We start from the raw sequence: 16,179 nt of genomic DNA on the forward strand, positions 1-16,179 counted from the left end.
AAAAACAATTTTGTTTTGAAACGTACAAACTCACGACTTGGTCCGTACATGTACTTTGCAATTGTGTTTACTCTACGCATTACAGGCAAAGTCTGCCTCGATTTACGTCACGAACAGCGCCCTCTCGGGTCGGGGTCTACTCTTAAATTTGTAAATAACATAAGAACTGATTTCTTAAAACCTTAGTCAACTGTTATTCACATTCAACCCATCAAAACACATATAATATTAGTGACAAAGCTTTATTTTGAAAAAATACCACTTCCAGCTGACTTTAAGTTTGCATCGGGGATAAATAATATTAATATACCGTCTTAAGGGAATAAAAGAGCCGAAGGCGAGGGCTTTTATTGCACGGCCATAGTGACCCTGTAAGGTTTTAAACGGCAGTAAGCACGACTACTCTTTCATTCCCATTCAAATTCCTTTTTGGTTAAAATGCGTAATAAAGTATGAAACTCTGTCAAACTTATCCGTTTTCCGACGTCCTTGAGCTCTGTACGTGTGTTGCATTTTTATGACTTAGACAGTTTTCGGATATGCATTCGTGCATGTAGTAGTATGCACCTGAACGTATCCGAAAACAAACGGTTATAAACAGCTCCAGCTGTTCATTATCAACCGTTTAAACAACCCCACGTGACGCGCTCTCCACCAATAGGAATAGCAAAACTGTCTGAAGTATTTGTGAATGGGATAGTTTCTCAATTTTGATTGTTTGAGAGGACATCACGTGGGGTGTTTAAACGGACGATGTAACCATGAGCCAGAAGTGTTTAGACACAGTTTGCCTATTGTGTGGCCCCTGAACCAGCATAAGGAATATACATCTTGGATTTCTTTCGCCATGTTCATAACTTTGTATTAACCACAACAAAAGCTGAATTAATCCCACAGTTTGAAGGGTCTGCAGCTTTGTGAAATTTAGGGTAGTGGGTTATTACTATATCTAAGACAATTTGTAAACAAATTCCTATTTAAAATCGTATCGTGCTGCATGGACCATCCATGAGACATTGTTTATAATCAGGGGCAGGGCCCAATTTCATAGAGCTGCTTAAGCAAAAAAAATTGTTTAAGCAAAAAATTCATTGCTTAGTAAAATCAGATTACCGGCCAAGACTCCACTCAATTGTTATGCTAAGTAAACAACAGCTAAATACTAGTCATAAGCAATGTTTATGGCATGAAATTTTGGCCAGTAACATAATGTAAAATAAGCGAGCTATTTTCGTGCTTAAGCAAATTTTTTGCTTAAGCAGCTCTATGAAATTGGCCCCAGAGTGGAGGCTTCTGAAGGCAAATTGGTTGTCTGGTACAAGGTTGTTATGAAAGAGATGTTTCCGTAGCTGATCATTTAAGATGCTCTCCATCACCTTGCTAATGATAGATAGGAGAGAGTGTGGCCGGTAGTTTGATGAGCAGGATCGACTAATACTCTTCTTGTACACAGGAACACATGATGCAACGCTACAGCGGCGCTATACATCTTTGCTATTCACACTTCTTCTGATTAGCGCCCTCTTTCGAATCGACCTCCTATTATAGGGTGCGTTCGTTTAGCTTCCCCGGGTCGACCCCGATGTTGCGTATTATATTTTTTTCCAGGACGAACGTGGGCACACAATTACCCCACGTTCGTCTTCAAACCAGAAAAAAAACCAGACACGTCACCACGTGAGCCTTCCCGTGGTGACGTCAGTGCACCTCGGGCCAGCCCCAAGTGACCCAATCCACAAATGGGGCTCTTGGGGCTGGCCCGAGGTGCACTGACGTCATCACGGGAAGGCTCACGTGGTGACGTGTCTGGGTTTTTTTTTCTGGTTGCGTGCCCACGTTCGTCCTGGAAAAAAATATTATACGCAACATCGGGGTCGACCCAGGGAAGCTAAACGAACGCACCCTATAGCCTGAACATCTGACGTCACACTTCAAGACTCGTGAACATCTGACGTCACACTTCGAGAATATCCCATGCGGATATTAAAGACAGGGGGACATAAAAAGCAGTCTAGCTCCTTTATTTTCCATGAGGGGGACCAATTTACCGGTTGACAGAATTCCCTGGGACAGAGAGGCTCTCAGACACCATCGATATTTTATTCAAAATAAATAAGGTCACAGGTGCTATACCCCATTTTAGGATTACTGAAAATGCTTAGAATAAGCCTGAACCCTCACAATGTGCTCCCCCCCCCCCCCCACCCTTCTGACCAGGAAGGCCTATAACCCATTGTTTGAAGTTATTATTATTACAATTTCCTGCATGATTCAACCATGTGCAACAGTTGCATAGGAAGTTTGCGGTTGTTTTGTCTTATTATTATCTTTTTTTATAAGTGGTAAGTTTTGGCAATATCTGAGATGACCACTAACTAGGCCTTAGTGATTGGCACACTTCGGGTACGACACCGCCGGTACAACATTATGAGACCTCTCGCAAAATAATACAATACCATTGCAGTAACTACACGCAGACAAACGTTATCCATTCATTTTGTGCGTGCTTGAACAGTGCCCTCTTGCGACCAATATTGCTCGTACGCATTGAACACATAGCAAAAACGTATACACTACGATGCCATACATTTTTATAACGGTGTAGCAGCATGCATTGATTGGATTTGTACAGTAAGCATCACACGCATTATACACACACAATCCGTAGTTTTCGGCTCGTTCGACCATCCACCACATCACACACACATAATCAGTCGTGTGTGTATTGTCAATGAGTAAGGATTCCTGGCTGAATTTTTGCACCTCAAGCATCTACCTAGGGCGCGGGTTTTCAGATCGTTTGGAGCAAATTGTTCTACCATTGTCGAAACAAAGTAAGGCAAGTGAAAACTGAAGTAGCAAGTCAAAGAACTGCATGAAGATTGGAACAATTTGGTGCTGTATCTACCAGTTAATGAACGTGAATTATATCGATGTCTTCGTTTAGTTCAGGACTGCTCGACACCCACCACACGAAAGGCTGGCACCATGTTTATTGTAGGGCTTTATTTTATGCAAATTAGTCGATAGCTATAGCCTTTGACCTACGTGTTGTTGTACACACGAGCACGTGGGATTGAGAAACTCGAACTTTTGAGTGTTTTCAAGATGTCGGGACAGGCTGAAACTTTTGCAGCTAATGCTGGTCATACTGATTCATGGGATAAGAGGCCAGGAACAGTCAACACTTCTTCGATTTGTGGCATTTCTGGGAGTGAAGCTTGGTCAAGGCCAGATGATGAGGGGAATTTTTCAAGTTACAGTTTATCAACATCAACGAATGATCCACCTACAAAACATGAGCACAGTGACAATTGTCAACAGTTGTCTAGCAAACAATCACATGATACAGAAGATGCCAGCACCAAAAAGAAACGTCAAAACACATCTGCAAACCCAGGGAACCACAAACAGATGGGACGGAAACGCCGAAAAACAAGCGAGCGAAATACCACTCATGCCCATTTCTTAATGGGGGGTTGTATGACAGATCCCTTGAACCTGAATAGTCTCTGCAATGAAGAAATCTCCCGTGTGCTGAATGCTGCTACTCCAATCTCGTCCCCACTTCCACATGTTAATAAAGACCCAAATCCAGTCATTGTCCCGATTGATGTAACGGACCCATTGCAGCTCAATACTGTGTTCAGTCAGACTGATGATGAAGCAAACTTGACGCGAACCCTGACACCAAAGTCCGCTGGAAAGAAGAGAAAGAAACGAACGGACAAACCTAGTGAGTCGCACAGTGCTGATGAAGCTACCATCATTAACAAGCCGGCTAATTTGAAGTTGGATGGCATTAAGCCACTTCACCACGGAAGCACGTCAACAATTCCTGATAAAATAGTCTCCCCAGTTTTGCCAGATTGTGGGCCAAGTTATCGCAAGCGCAAGAAGCAGGAACCAACCACCAAAATCTCCCGAGCTCTCCTGGTTATGGAACCAGAACCTAAATCAGCAGCGGAACCATCAGAGAAGACGTCAACTCAAAATCAAATCACAGATAGAGTAACACCTGAGAAACGCAAATACAAACGACAAACCAGCAAAGAAACCAAAGTACAGCCAAAGTTCAAAGACCAAAACAAGAAATTTCAATATGGAAATTACCATCGTTACTATGGTTACCGAAATCCAGATCAAGAAGATGACCCTAGAGTTTCGTTTCTAAAGAGAGACTGGTTTCAAGGGAAGACGTGTTTAGACATTGGCTGCAACTCTGGTCATGTGACTCTTTTTGTTGCCAAAACATTCAGCCCAGAACGAATCACAGGCATCGACATCGACCCGGTTCTAATTGGGATCGCTCGAAAAAACATCCTCCACTGTCTTGAAGGAGAAAAAGACAAGAAACAGCACAAGTTCCCAGCCTCCATGGAGAAGTTGTATGGACCGATCACACCGAGAGGGCATTCAAAACAGACATCTTCATCAAAGTTCCCTGGAAACATTCTCTTCAGATGCGTAAGTTTGACTAAAAGATTGGAATTTGATGGCATTGGACACTATTTGTAATTACTCAAAATAATTGTTGACATAAAAACTTACTTGGTAGAAAGCAATGGAGAGCTGTTCAGAGTTTCAAACATTGTGAGAAACAGCTTCTTCTGAAGTAGTGAGTTTTCGGCAAAAGAAGTAATTTTCCACTAAAATATTTGAATTTGATTTTGAGACCTCAGAATTAGATTTTGAGGTCCCGAATTCAAACATCTGAAAGCACACAACTTCGTGTGACAATGGTGTTTTTTCTTCCAACATTATCTCGCAACTTCGACAACCAATTGAGTTCAAATTTTTACAGGTTTGTTATTTTGTGCATATGTTGAGATTCCTTTGTCATGTAAATTATCGATCATGAAGGTGCTGTGGCTCACAGGCCTGTTAGCCCAGGTAAGACTCCTCCGTTGCAATGGCACTGACTGACATCCTACCAAGGCTAACGGGCCTGTATGCTTCATTTTCGAAAGGGCAAGGGCACCAAGGCATTTTCCTCTTTGGCAAAGGGCACCCTGTGAGGAAATTGTAAATTTCTACTGGAGCATTTCAAGGGCACCAAGGCAATGGCAAGGGTCAACGGAGGCGATTGCCCCCGGTGCCTCCGTGAAGTATCAGGCCTGCACTCAATATACTGCTGGTTCTACTGCCGATCAGACCATTAAAGCCATTGGACCTTTTCGGTAAACAGTGTTGTCCAAGGCCCACACTTTGTGTACCACAACTTCTATATCAAATAACAAACCTGTGGAAATTTATGCTCAATCGGTCATCAGAGTCGGGAGAAAGCAACGGAAAAACCCACCCTTGTTTCCGAAGAAATCAAGAATTAAAATTTAACAATGTCTAAGGTATTGCATTATATGTGTTACATGTGTATTGTAATTTAAATTCTTGTTTAATTTTTTACTGCAGGCCAATTATGTTCCAGAGAATGAGGCAATTTTGGAGCTACAGAAACCAGAATATGACACCATTCTGTGTCTCAGTGTCACAAAATGGATCCATCTCAACTGGGGAGACGCTGGTCTCAAGAAAATGTTCCGGAGAGTCTTCCTGGCTCTGCGTCCTGGAGGACGGTTCATCTTAGAGCCTCAGGCTTGGCCCTCCTATACTAAGAAGAAGAAACTAACAGTAAGTTTGTCAAATGAAAGTAATTTCCATGAAAGTTTGAAACAAAACAAATTGCCGTTTAACTTCTTTATATTGTGTGTGATAGCAATACTCATAAAGTTAATAGTCAGCCTTTTGAACTGCCCTTTAAGTTGGAGTATTTTAAAACATTATTGAAAGTGCAAAATTAAAAATCTTGGGTATAATCTTATTAGGTTTCTTTGATGCTGTCTTTGACTTGATTGTGGTGGTTTAAAAAAAAAAAAACATGGAGATTTAATTTCTTGGGGGGGGGGGGTGTTACCACATCAACCTGTTTAGATTGTTGCGTTAATTGTTATATGTTCTACCCTGGACCCAATTTCATGGAGTTGCTTAAAGGAACACGTTGCCTTGGATCGGTCGAGTTGGTGTTTGAAAAGCATTTTTTGACAGTTTTTTATAAAATGCATATGGTTAGAAAGATGACGTAAAAGTAGAATACAATGATCTACACAAATATGCCTCGAAATTACATGGTTTTCTTTTTACCTCGTCCAATAACACGGTCGGCCATTTATGGGAGTCAAAATTTTGACCCCCATAAATGGCCGACCGTGATAGTTCGCGACGTAAAAAGAAAACTTTGAGAGATACTTGTGTGGATCATTATATTCTACTTTTAAAACATTTTTCTAACCATATACATTTCATAACAAACAGTTTCAAACGCTTTTTGGTAGACCAACTCGTCCGATCCAAGGCAACGTGTTCCTTTAAGCAGATTGTACATGCGTGACATAGCAGTTTGGCTGATTTTGTTTGTTTGTGCTTAGCTAATTTTGTTGTTATAAGCAGCTCTATGAAATTTGGCCCTGACCATGTTAGTGGATTGTTCTGTTATAACAATATAATTGTTCTTTTCTGAACACAAACAGGAGACAATCTATAAGAACTACAAGCAGATTCAGTTGAAGCCGGATAAGTTTAAAGATTATCTTCTCTCCAGTGCCATAGGATTCTCCAGTTGTGAGACCATTGGGACGCCACTCAATAAATCCAAAGGTAACGTTAATCGTACAAACCTGGTATTAAAAAACTTCCTTCAGATTTTGAGAAGCAAATGTAATTCCGAGTAAAGACTAGTTCATACTTCCTGCGAATGCGAATGCGATCTGATGTTGACGTCACAAATTTGCACAAATAATTTGCAGCAGTTCAACTCTGCTCAACATACTTGCGAATATCGCTGCAAAAGGAGGGTTGTCACGTCAAATTCACGTCAATTTCGTAGGAAGTATTAACCAGGCTTAATTTGGCAAGTAATTTGTCGGACGTGCCAAGAACTGACATTGGGACGCCACTCAATAAATCCAAAGGTAACGTTAATCGTACATAAACTCAACTTCCTGCAGGTTTGGGAAGTAATTTGTCAGTCGTGCCAAGAACTGACATTAGGGTGTTTTCGTTTTGGAGGCAAATGGTTCTGTGACGGTTATGATAACATTTGGCGTCATCTGCGCCTGTACATGTATCAGCTTTGAGGACGGTCGTCCCTCAATATCTACAAAGGTACTTGGAATGAATCTGCGTTGTTCTGAAAACGACATCGTTTGGCTGAAAACTACCAACCGTTGCAGAACCATCCCTCGTTGAAAAATTACAAGGTTTATTCTGTTCTGAAAGTTGAAAGGCAGTGGACATTATTGTTAGTTACTCAAAATAATTATTGGCATAAAACCTTTCTTAGTTGGTAACGAGTGATGGGGAGCTGTTGGTAGTGTAACACATTGTGAGAAATGGCTCGTTCTGAAGTAGTGTAGTTTTCAAGAAAGAAGTAATTTTCCACGAATTTGATTTCAAGACCTAAGAATTAGATTTTGACGTCTCGAAATTAGGCCTGGGCAAATAATTTGAATATCCGGTTAATGGCGAATAGATTTTCCTAACGGAATACCGTTTTTTACCTAACAGGATATCCGCAAGGGGCGCGGGTACCATTAAATAAACCGGATAGTCCTCTAATTACAATCTAAACACCGGATTCCTATTATCCGCAATCATCGGGGCGATGACCGCTAGGAATGTTTTGTCTGAATCCTTATGAAACGTCTTTAAAGACACTGGACACTATTGGCAAATTGTCAAAGACTAGTCTTCTCACTTAGTGTATCTCAACTTAAACATAAAAAAAAAAAAATGAAAATTTGAGCTCAATCGGTTGTCGAAGTTCCGAGATAATATGAAAGAAAAAACACCCTTGTCACATGAAGTTGTGTGTTTTCAGATGGTTGATTTCGAGACCTGGAAAATTACTTTTTTTTCGAAAACTATGTTTAACTTCAGAGGGAGCCATTTCTCACAGTGTTTTATACTATCAACAGCTCCCCATTCCTCGTTACCAAATAAGGTATTATGCTAATGACTATTTTGAGTACATGTAATTACCAATAGTGTCCACTGCCTTTCATGGATCAAGCTTTTAAAAGTTGCGCACATCATTGATAATACTTATTTGGATACATGTACTACAAGTGTATTTGTACATTGTAGTAACGTTACACTCAAACCTGTGGTCAGATCTGGGCCCAATTTCATAGAGCTGCTAAACACAAAAATTTGCTTAGCATGAAATTTCTTTCTTGTTTAAAACAGGATTACCAACCAAATTTCCACTCGTTGCATTTTGCTTGTGACTGGTATTCAGCTGTTGTTTGCTTATCCTGAAAATCACGTTGAAATTTGGTTGGTACATGTAATCCTGTTTTTATCAGGCAAAAATTTCATGCTAAGCAAATTTGCTTGATATGACCAGACAACTCTTTACCTGTGCTTCCACCATCTAAGCAAATTGTTGCGCTTAGCAGCTCTATGAAATTTGGCCATGTACCTTTGTAGACACATAGCATTGGTTAGAGTAATTTTTGAGCTTTTGTTTGAAACCCAAGAACATTATGAGTTTGGCAATGGTTTACACATAGCTGTTAGCCTAGCAATGAACTAGCCAGTAGGACCAATTGGAGATAATTTTGACTGAACTTTAAAAAATGTACAACTGGCATTTCGCCAGCCAACCTCAAACACTTTCTTTTTATAAATGGAACATTTCACATTAAGTACCATATCGTTTGTTTCACAACATGTTTGTTTTTTGTGTAGGTTTCTGCCGTCCCATTTTGATGTTCACGAAGTTGACGCCTCGATCTAGCACAACCAAGTCAAGTGTAACCCCCTCAAAGCACACGTCGTCCAAGGGACTTGATGGTGGAAGCACAGGTAAAGTGTCGTCTGGTCATATCAAGCAATTGCACGCGCCAACTACACACGCCAACACCACAATCCCGAACCTTAGCAAAGACAGAGAATCTAATAAAGGTAATGTGTCATCCACTGACCCTTCAACCTCATTCATTCGGCAAGATGTCCCAAAGAAGGACAGGGAGAGCACTGTGATTAACCCTGAGAAGGAGATTGTAGTCGATTCTACAACCTCGACAGTCCAACATCAAACCCCAAGCAAGCAAAGCAAGATGTCGTTGGTTAACCCTGAGAAGGAGATTGCAGACGACGTTACAACCTCGTCAGTCCAACATCAAACCCAAAGCAAGCAAAGCAAGAGGTCATTGGTTAACCCTGAGAAGGAGATTACAGACGACTCTACAACCTCGTCAGTCCAACATCAAACCCAAAGCAAGCAAAGCAAGAGGTCATTGGTTAACCCTGAGAAGGAGATTGCAGACGACTCTACAACCTGGACAGTCCAACATCGAACCCCAAGCAAGCAAAGCAAGAGTTCATTGGTTAACCCTGAGAAGGAGATTGCAGACGACTCTACAACCTCGACAGTCCAACATCAAACCCCAAGCAAGCAAAGCAAGAGTTCATTGGTTAACCCTGAGAAGGAGATTGCAGACGACTCTACAACCTCGACAGTCCAACATCAAACCCCAAGCAAGCAAAGCAAGAGTTCATTGGTTAACCCTGAGAAGGAGATTGCAGACGACTCTACAACCTCGACAGTCCAACATCAAACCCCAAGCAAGCAAAGCAAGAGTTCATTGGTTAACCCTGAGAAGGAGATTGCAGACGACTCTACAACCTCAACAGTCCATCATCAAACCCCAAGCAAGCAAAGCAAGAGTTCATTGGTTAACCCTGGGAAGGAGATTGCAGACGACTCTACAACCTCGACAGGCAAACATCAAACCCCAAGCAAGCAAAGCAAGAGGTCATTGGTTAACCCTGAGAAGGAGATTGCAGCTGATAAAGGTAAAGCCTTGAAATCACAGACTCCAATTCACCACAGAAAGAGGTCAGAAGACAGAGATGCTGCGAAGGTTGGTGTAACCCTTGATGAAGAATCTCACTCGTCATCAGAAACCAAGTCACAGATTTCACATGATGGTGGTATTAACTTCACTGAGAAGGTGAAAACAGATAACGATGATGTTAAAGTGATCTTGAATGCTGGTGAGTTGAGTTCTAGCCATGATACAGAATCCAACTCGCCTCCAGCTAAGAGAGTCAAGACCAAGTAGGTTGCAGAAAAAGTCATAAAGCCCAGTTCATGTTCCTGCGAATGCGCAGGCGATGCGAATTTGACCGAATTTGATGTCACAACTCTGTTTTTCGCAGCGATATTCGCAAGAGAGTTGAGCACAACTCAACCCCTGCGAATTATTCTTTGCGAATAATTATGTGACATCAATATTCGTTTCGCATTCGCAAGTATGAACCGGGCTAACCCTGCATCACAGCCTCGAGAAAAATTTAATACATGGCTTCATGCATCTACATGTGGCCAGGGACAGTTTTTTTATGTTCACCAAAAATGAACCTCCCTATAAGTATTGTTTGAAGCTTTGCATGGTGTGGAGAAAAAAGGAGAAACTATAAATAAATAGTAAACTTGCGGGTACAACCATGTGTAAATCTCTTAGGGTGAATGTTGGCTCTGAGAAGAGCCAGTTTGGTCTCGATGTTTCGAACAGTATACTCTGCTGAAGACGAGCAGGGTATACTGAAACGTCGAGACCAAACCGGCTCTTTTAAGAGCCAACACTCACCCTAAGAGATTTACACATAGTTGTACCCGCAAGTTTACTAATTATAGTTTCCCCTTATGAACCTCCCTGTTTAAAAATACCATGGGCCCAAGGCAAACAAATTGTTTTCTACAAACTCTTATACACATACATTACAATAATCTTTATAGATCCCAAAAAGGGTAATTCAAATGCTCGCATCTGATGATACAATATTGTACATTGATTGTACATGTACATTCAGTTCAATTATGTATGTACCCTATCAGAGTTTTTTATGGCATTATTTTGTGATACATTCAGTGAATTAATACAGACATGATGTTAGTTTTGTCTCTGATTACACTGTCAGGAAGTAGTCATTTTAAAGGAGTAAACAAATCAAAAATGTCAACAAGTACTTCCTGTGTTCTTGGTGCAGATAAGAATTTGATGGAGAAGTTATTTGATTGAACTCATTGGCATGTTTTTATTTACAATGTAATGTCTCTACAGTGAGTGGCATTGGATATAAGCCCCTTTCACACGAGAGCAATTTTAGCAAGGGTCCCTTGCTAATTTGTAGCATGGTTGTTAAATTGTTCAAAATGTACATCATGTGAAAGGATTCTTGTATCTCCTGTCCAAACGTTGCTTTTCTCTTACAAAATCTTGTCAAACATTGCTACATTTTACAACCATGCTAAAGCAAGGGACCCATCAGTTAAATTGTCGTGTTCAACAATTTCAACTCACGGCTTTGAAAAGGATCTGACAAAGGCCTACTTAATAAATAATACAGCCATTCAGATTCGATCCACAACACTGTACATTCAGTACCACATCAAACGGGTGCCATTTGTGGGTAAACTTTGAGACAAAAAAAAATAGTTATTAGAAAGGCAATCAAAAAATTTATGTTATGATTATTTTCAGCGTCCATCAATATTATCTTGTTTGCTTTGAACTTGATTTTTTTTTAACAGTGCTCTTTTATTAATTTGAATGTTCTTTAAGCTTTTTCCCCTCTCGTATCCGACTGTTCCTGATCTAAATCTCAAGACACTGGTTATATCTGTATCCCCATGCAATGTGGAGTTAATAATTGCACTGTTTATAGACCAATCCAACGTGCACCGGGCGCACAAGTGTTGAGCACCGCGCGCCACTGCTGTGGTGTACATGTGCCTAGTTTTCACTTTTCCTTTTCACTCTTTATGGAAATTTAATGTTTTCCTCAACGACTTACACGATTTCCTTTCCAGGACTAAAATACTATACACTGACCACAAATATTTGCAACTTAAGTAACCGATTCATCTTGCAAATGGTGCTTTTCTGAGTCGAGTAAGGGGAAAAAGACGCTGAACTGCATAATAGGCAGAGTATTTTGTCAGAAATTCAGTATTCTACTCTGTGCTTAAGTTAAACAAATTATCAAGAATGTAGTAAATCATGACATCATGACGCCATGTCAGAGAAATTGCATAGATTGTCGAGAAAGACATTAAATTTCCATAAGAAGTGAAAAGGTAAACGATTTTCTTGTGTCTTTGTGCACAAAATTAGGCACAAGTACACCACAGCAGTGGCGCGCGGCGCCCAGCACTTTCCCTCCTGGATTGGTGTATAGGTATGTGAAGCGTTTTGCACAAAGAGTACAAGTAAGGGTCTAACATTATAACAGGATGCATGGTTAATTAACCATAACTACACCATATCCTACATTAATCCATAGCTTGTTAGTTTTGTTACTAAGCCCAGACTGTCAACTCTTAAGTGCTATTCACACGACAGCAATTTAACTTGGGTCCCTTGCCTAATTTTAGCATGGTTGTAAAACATAGCAATGTTTGACAAGATTTTGCAAGAGAACTTGGACATGTTGATCCTTTCACACACAAGGTCCATTTGGTAAAATTTTACAATCATGTTACAATTTAGCAAGGTACCTTTGCTAAATTGGTACCCTTGCTTAATTGCTCTCGTGTGAAAGGGCTTTTAGCAACATGATAGGCATGCTAATCTTATCATTGGTTTTAAGTAATCATCTAGTGGGGGGTTTTCATTAATTTTTCTCTTGGGTCCAGTCCGGGGACCAAGTTCATAAAGCTGCTTAAAGGCAGTGGACACTATTGGTAATTACTCAAAATATTTATCATCATAAAACCTTTCTTGATTATGAGTAATATGGAGAGATAGATGGTACATGTATAAAACATTTTGAGAAACGGCTCCCTCTGAAGTGACATAGTTTTTGAGAAAGAAGTAATTTTCCACGAATTTGATTTCGAGACCTCAAGTTTAGAATTTGAGGTCTCGAAGTCAAGCATCAGAAAGCACACACCTTCGTGTGACAAAGGTGTTTTTTTTCTTTCATGATTATCTCGCATTTCCGACGACCAATTGAGCTCAAATTTTCACAGGTTTGTTATTTTATACATATGTCGAGATACACTAACTGTGAAGACTAGTCTTTGACAATTACCAATAGTGTCCACTGTCTTTAAGCAGGCAATACTGCTTAACTAATTTCTGCTGAGCCAATCATTATGGTACATGTACATAGCAAAGTATTTTGGCTAGTAACCAATATCTGGTAAGCACGATTGCCGAGTGCTCTGCTTGTTTCTGTGCAAGCAGCTTTTGTGGTTTTTTATATTAAAGATAGGTGGGCAAGGGTTCTTTTTGATCTGGTTACACCACTGTCGTTGACTGTCTACGATTATGAACACGTAGTTTCTTTTATACATGTAACCAAGATAAGCACAACGTGTGTCCAGTTAAGGATATTTGAAGTAATAACATGAATAATTCATGGTAGTTCAATTCTTATAATGAAACCAAACCAATGGGCGACTTTTGGGGATTCTACAGGTAGCAGGTACATGCAAACCTACAGGTACATGTACATTGTAGGTGCAAGTGTTGCACATACTTAGCCCGGTATGAAAAATTGCCTGGTTCATGTATCTGCTGCTGCCTGGCATTCTTAAAGACAGTGGACACTATTGGTAATTGTCAAAGACTAGCCTTCACAGTTGGTGTATCTCAACATATGCCTGAAATAACAATTCTGTGAAAATTTGAGCTCAATCGGTCATCGAACTTGCGAGATAATAATGAAAGAAAAAATACCCTTGTCACACGAAGTTGTGTGCGTTTAGATAGTCGATTTCGAGACCTCAAGTTCTAAACTTGAGGTCTCAAAATCAAATTTGTGGAAAAGTAGCCGTTTCTCACAATGTTTTATACCATCAACCTCTCCCCATTACTCGTCACCAAGAAAGGTTTTACGCTAACAATTATTTTGAGTAATTACCAATAGTGTCCACTGCCTTTAAGTCCATTTACCGGTATTGCATTTTATTCCAAGGTGGATGATTCACAAGAGACACTAGCCGCAAGAATGTTATTTCTTTTAAGTACACATATATAAACAACCATTAATATTCTTTGGAACCAGGATGAACTGGAGGCATAATTTGAAGCGTTAAAACAGTTGGAAACGTTTTCAAGCTTTAATTGAGTTGTTTTATTGATTTGTATTGCAGACAATACTTGTAAACAATAAAAAGGAAGTTTTACTGAACTTGAGAAACATTTATAATTCATTTTTCTTGAGTTAATCAACACATGATTGTGTTTGTTCCACATGTTTCAGGTAACTCTGCTAACATGGGTTTTAGCATTCCAATGCAACAGTTCAGTCAAATAAAAATTACCAGTTGATTGCCCCTAGCTCCACCATCCTTTTTTTTTTACTATTTTTTATTTTACTTTCTTTTTTTCAAAAACTTACTAATCTTATAAGCACTTGTGACTGGTACACTGAAGAATTGGTGGCCAGTTTGAAGTAAAATGCTTAACGGCCACCTTTGAAAGAAATAAAAAATAAAAAGGTCCTCACTCATCCTCCTCTTTTTTTAAAACACTTGGACGATCAATTGCTATTTCTTTTTAATTGACCATTCACAACCTCAGTTGCAAGTCTTCCAACCGGCTAGATAATAATAATAATAATATTGATGTCTTATATAGCGCACGTATCTACCAAACAAGGTACTCAAGGCGCTGAGTATATACAAACTTTCAGAAAGATAGGTTATTGCAGTGATGGATTCTGAGACCCAATTATGTAGCACCTTATACAGCAGCCACAGTCAGGAACACCGGGGCGAACCCCTTCTCTTTGACATACACTGTCCCCTAGCTTGTCTCCCTTATGTGAATAGTGCAAATATTCTTACTAGCTAATAATCGCCAATCGAAACAGAATAGGAAATTATTGTTCAAGAAACTCTGTGTGTAAGCCATACAATTGAAATCATCATAATGCAATGGCAATGACGATTGTATTATTTGCGATTGTCAGTTTGATCTGCCTGCAGCTCTTTAAGAAGCTTTAATTTTGATCTAGATTGGTAGACTTGCCTAGTCCCTTCTAGCCAGTCGGTGTTGCGGACACTACCGTTGAATAACACAAAAAGATAACACTGTCAGTCAACCTTTCACTCATCAGCCTATCAGGGACCCCCTCCCCATGCAATTGAGGTAGGAACTGAACACCCATTATTAAAATGCAGATAGAGGCTCCTGTTCAACAATGGTATCCACAGAGAGATGAATGGCAGGGAAGAAACCACTAGGCCATGTTTCATTGTACATGATTCATACTACACCTGTTTTCTAATTCTACACAATTTCAAAACAATCCCTGATAAAACTCATGAAATTTAATAAATAGTTGCATCCCAATCGGCAAATTTAACAGGTAACTTGGAGGCATTCAACAACACTTCGTTAGTACAAAGGATTTCTTTCCACACATACCTATAACTAATTGTCTCCAAGAAAATGAAGTGGAAATTAACATATGATTTTTTTTTTCTTATAGACGATGTGACCTCTGACGTCACTTGAAAACCATAACATGATTTGCGCGCATACCGCCGGGCAAAACCTTTGTGTTTTGACAGCCAGCTAGAAAGTGTATGCAATCTTACCATGACTACCCATATTTTTGCCCGGCGAAACATGACGTATACAGTGTTTTGTCAACAGAGGGCGGTTTGAATGTAAACACACGCATTGGTGCGTAAACACGTGTGCCATCCTTCCGTGCACATTTTGACCTCCAAAATGGCAGACAGGAAACGCGGGTGTATGCGCACTATGCAATACAGCCCAGTGTTACATGATCATACAGTTGATCATGCTGGTACAGAGCCTATTTGCTATTCATGAGAAGTGTTTATAAAGTACTGTACATATTGCCTTAAAGGGAAGGTACACATTTGGTAATTATTAAAAACAAATATTAACTTAAAAACTGGCTTGGTAAACGAGCATTGGAGAGCTGTTGATGGGAAACGACTCCCTCTGAAGTAACGTAGTTTTTGAGAAAGAGGTAATTGTCACTAAAATATTAAAAGACTTCTAGCCAGAAGTCTTTTACTCCTATCTGAGTACACAAATTCGTCCAACAAGGGTGGTTTTTTTTTCATCATTTTCTCACAACTTTGATGACCAATTGAGCCCAAATTTTCACAGGCTTGTTACATGC

At 39.9% G+C, this 16,179-nt stretch overlaps 1 protein-coding gene across 1 annotated transcript; it reads left to right on the forward strand.

Moving 5' to 3' along the window:
- Nucleotides 1-2,648: 2,648 nt before the first annotated feature.
- LOC139950686 (uncharacterized) lies at nt 2,649-10,511 on the forward strand. Its single transcript, XM_071949480.1, has 4 exons — nt 2,649-4,467; nt 5,413-5,631; nt 6,528-6,654; nt 8,749-10,511. Exons 1-4 carry the CDS (start codon nt 3,109-3,111, stop codon nt 10,125-10,127), a joined length of 3,084 nt encoding a protein of 1,027 aa, XP_071805581.1. The 5' UTR covers nt 2,649-3,108; the 3' UTR covers nt 10,128-10,511.
- Nucleotides 10,512-16,179: the final 5,668 nt, after the last annotated feature.

Source organism: Asterias amurensis, chromosome 18 (genome assembly GCF_032118995.1).
Source record: "Asterias amurensis chromosome 18, ASM3211899v1".
In the NCBI taxonomy this organism is placed as follows: Eukaryota; Metazoa; Echinodermata; class Asteroidea; order Forcipulatida; family Asteriidae; genus Asterias; species Asterias amurensis.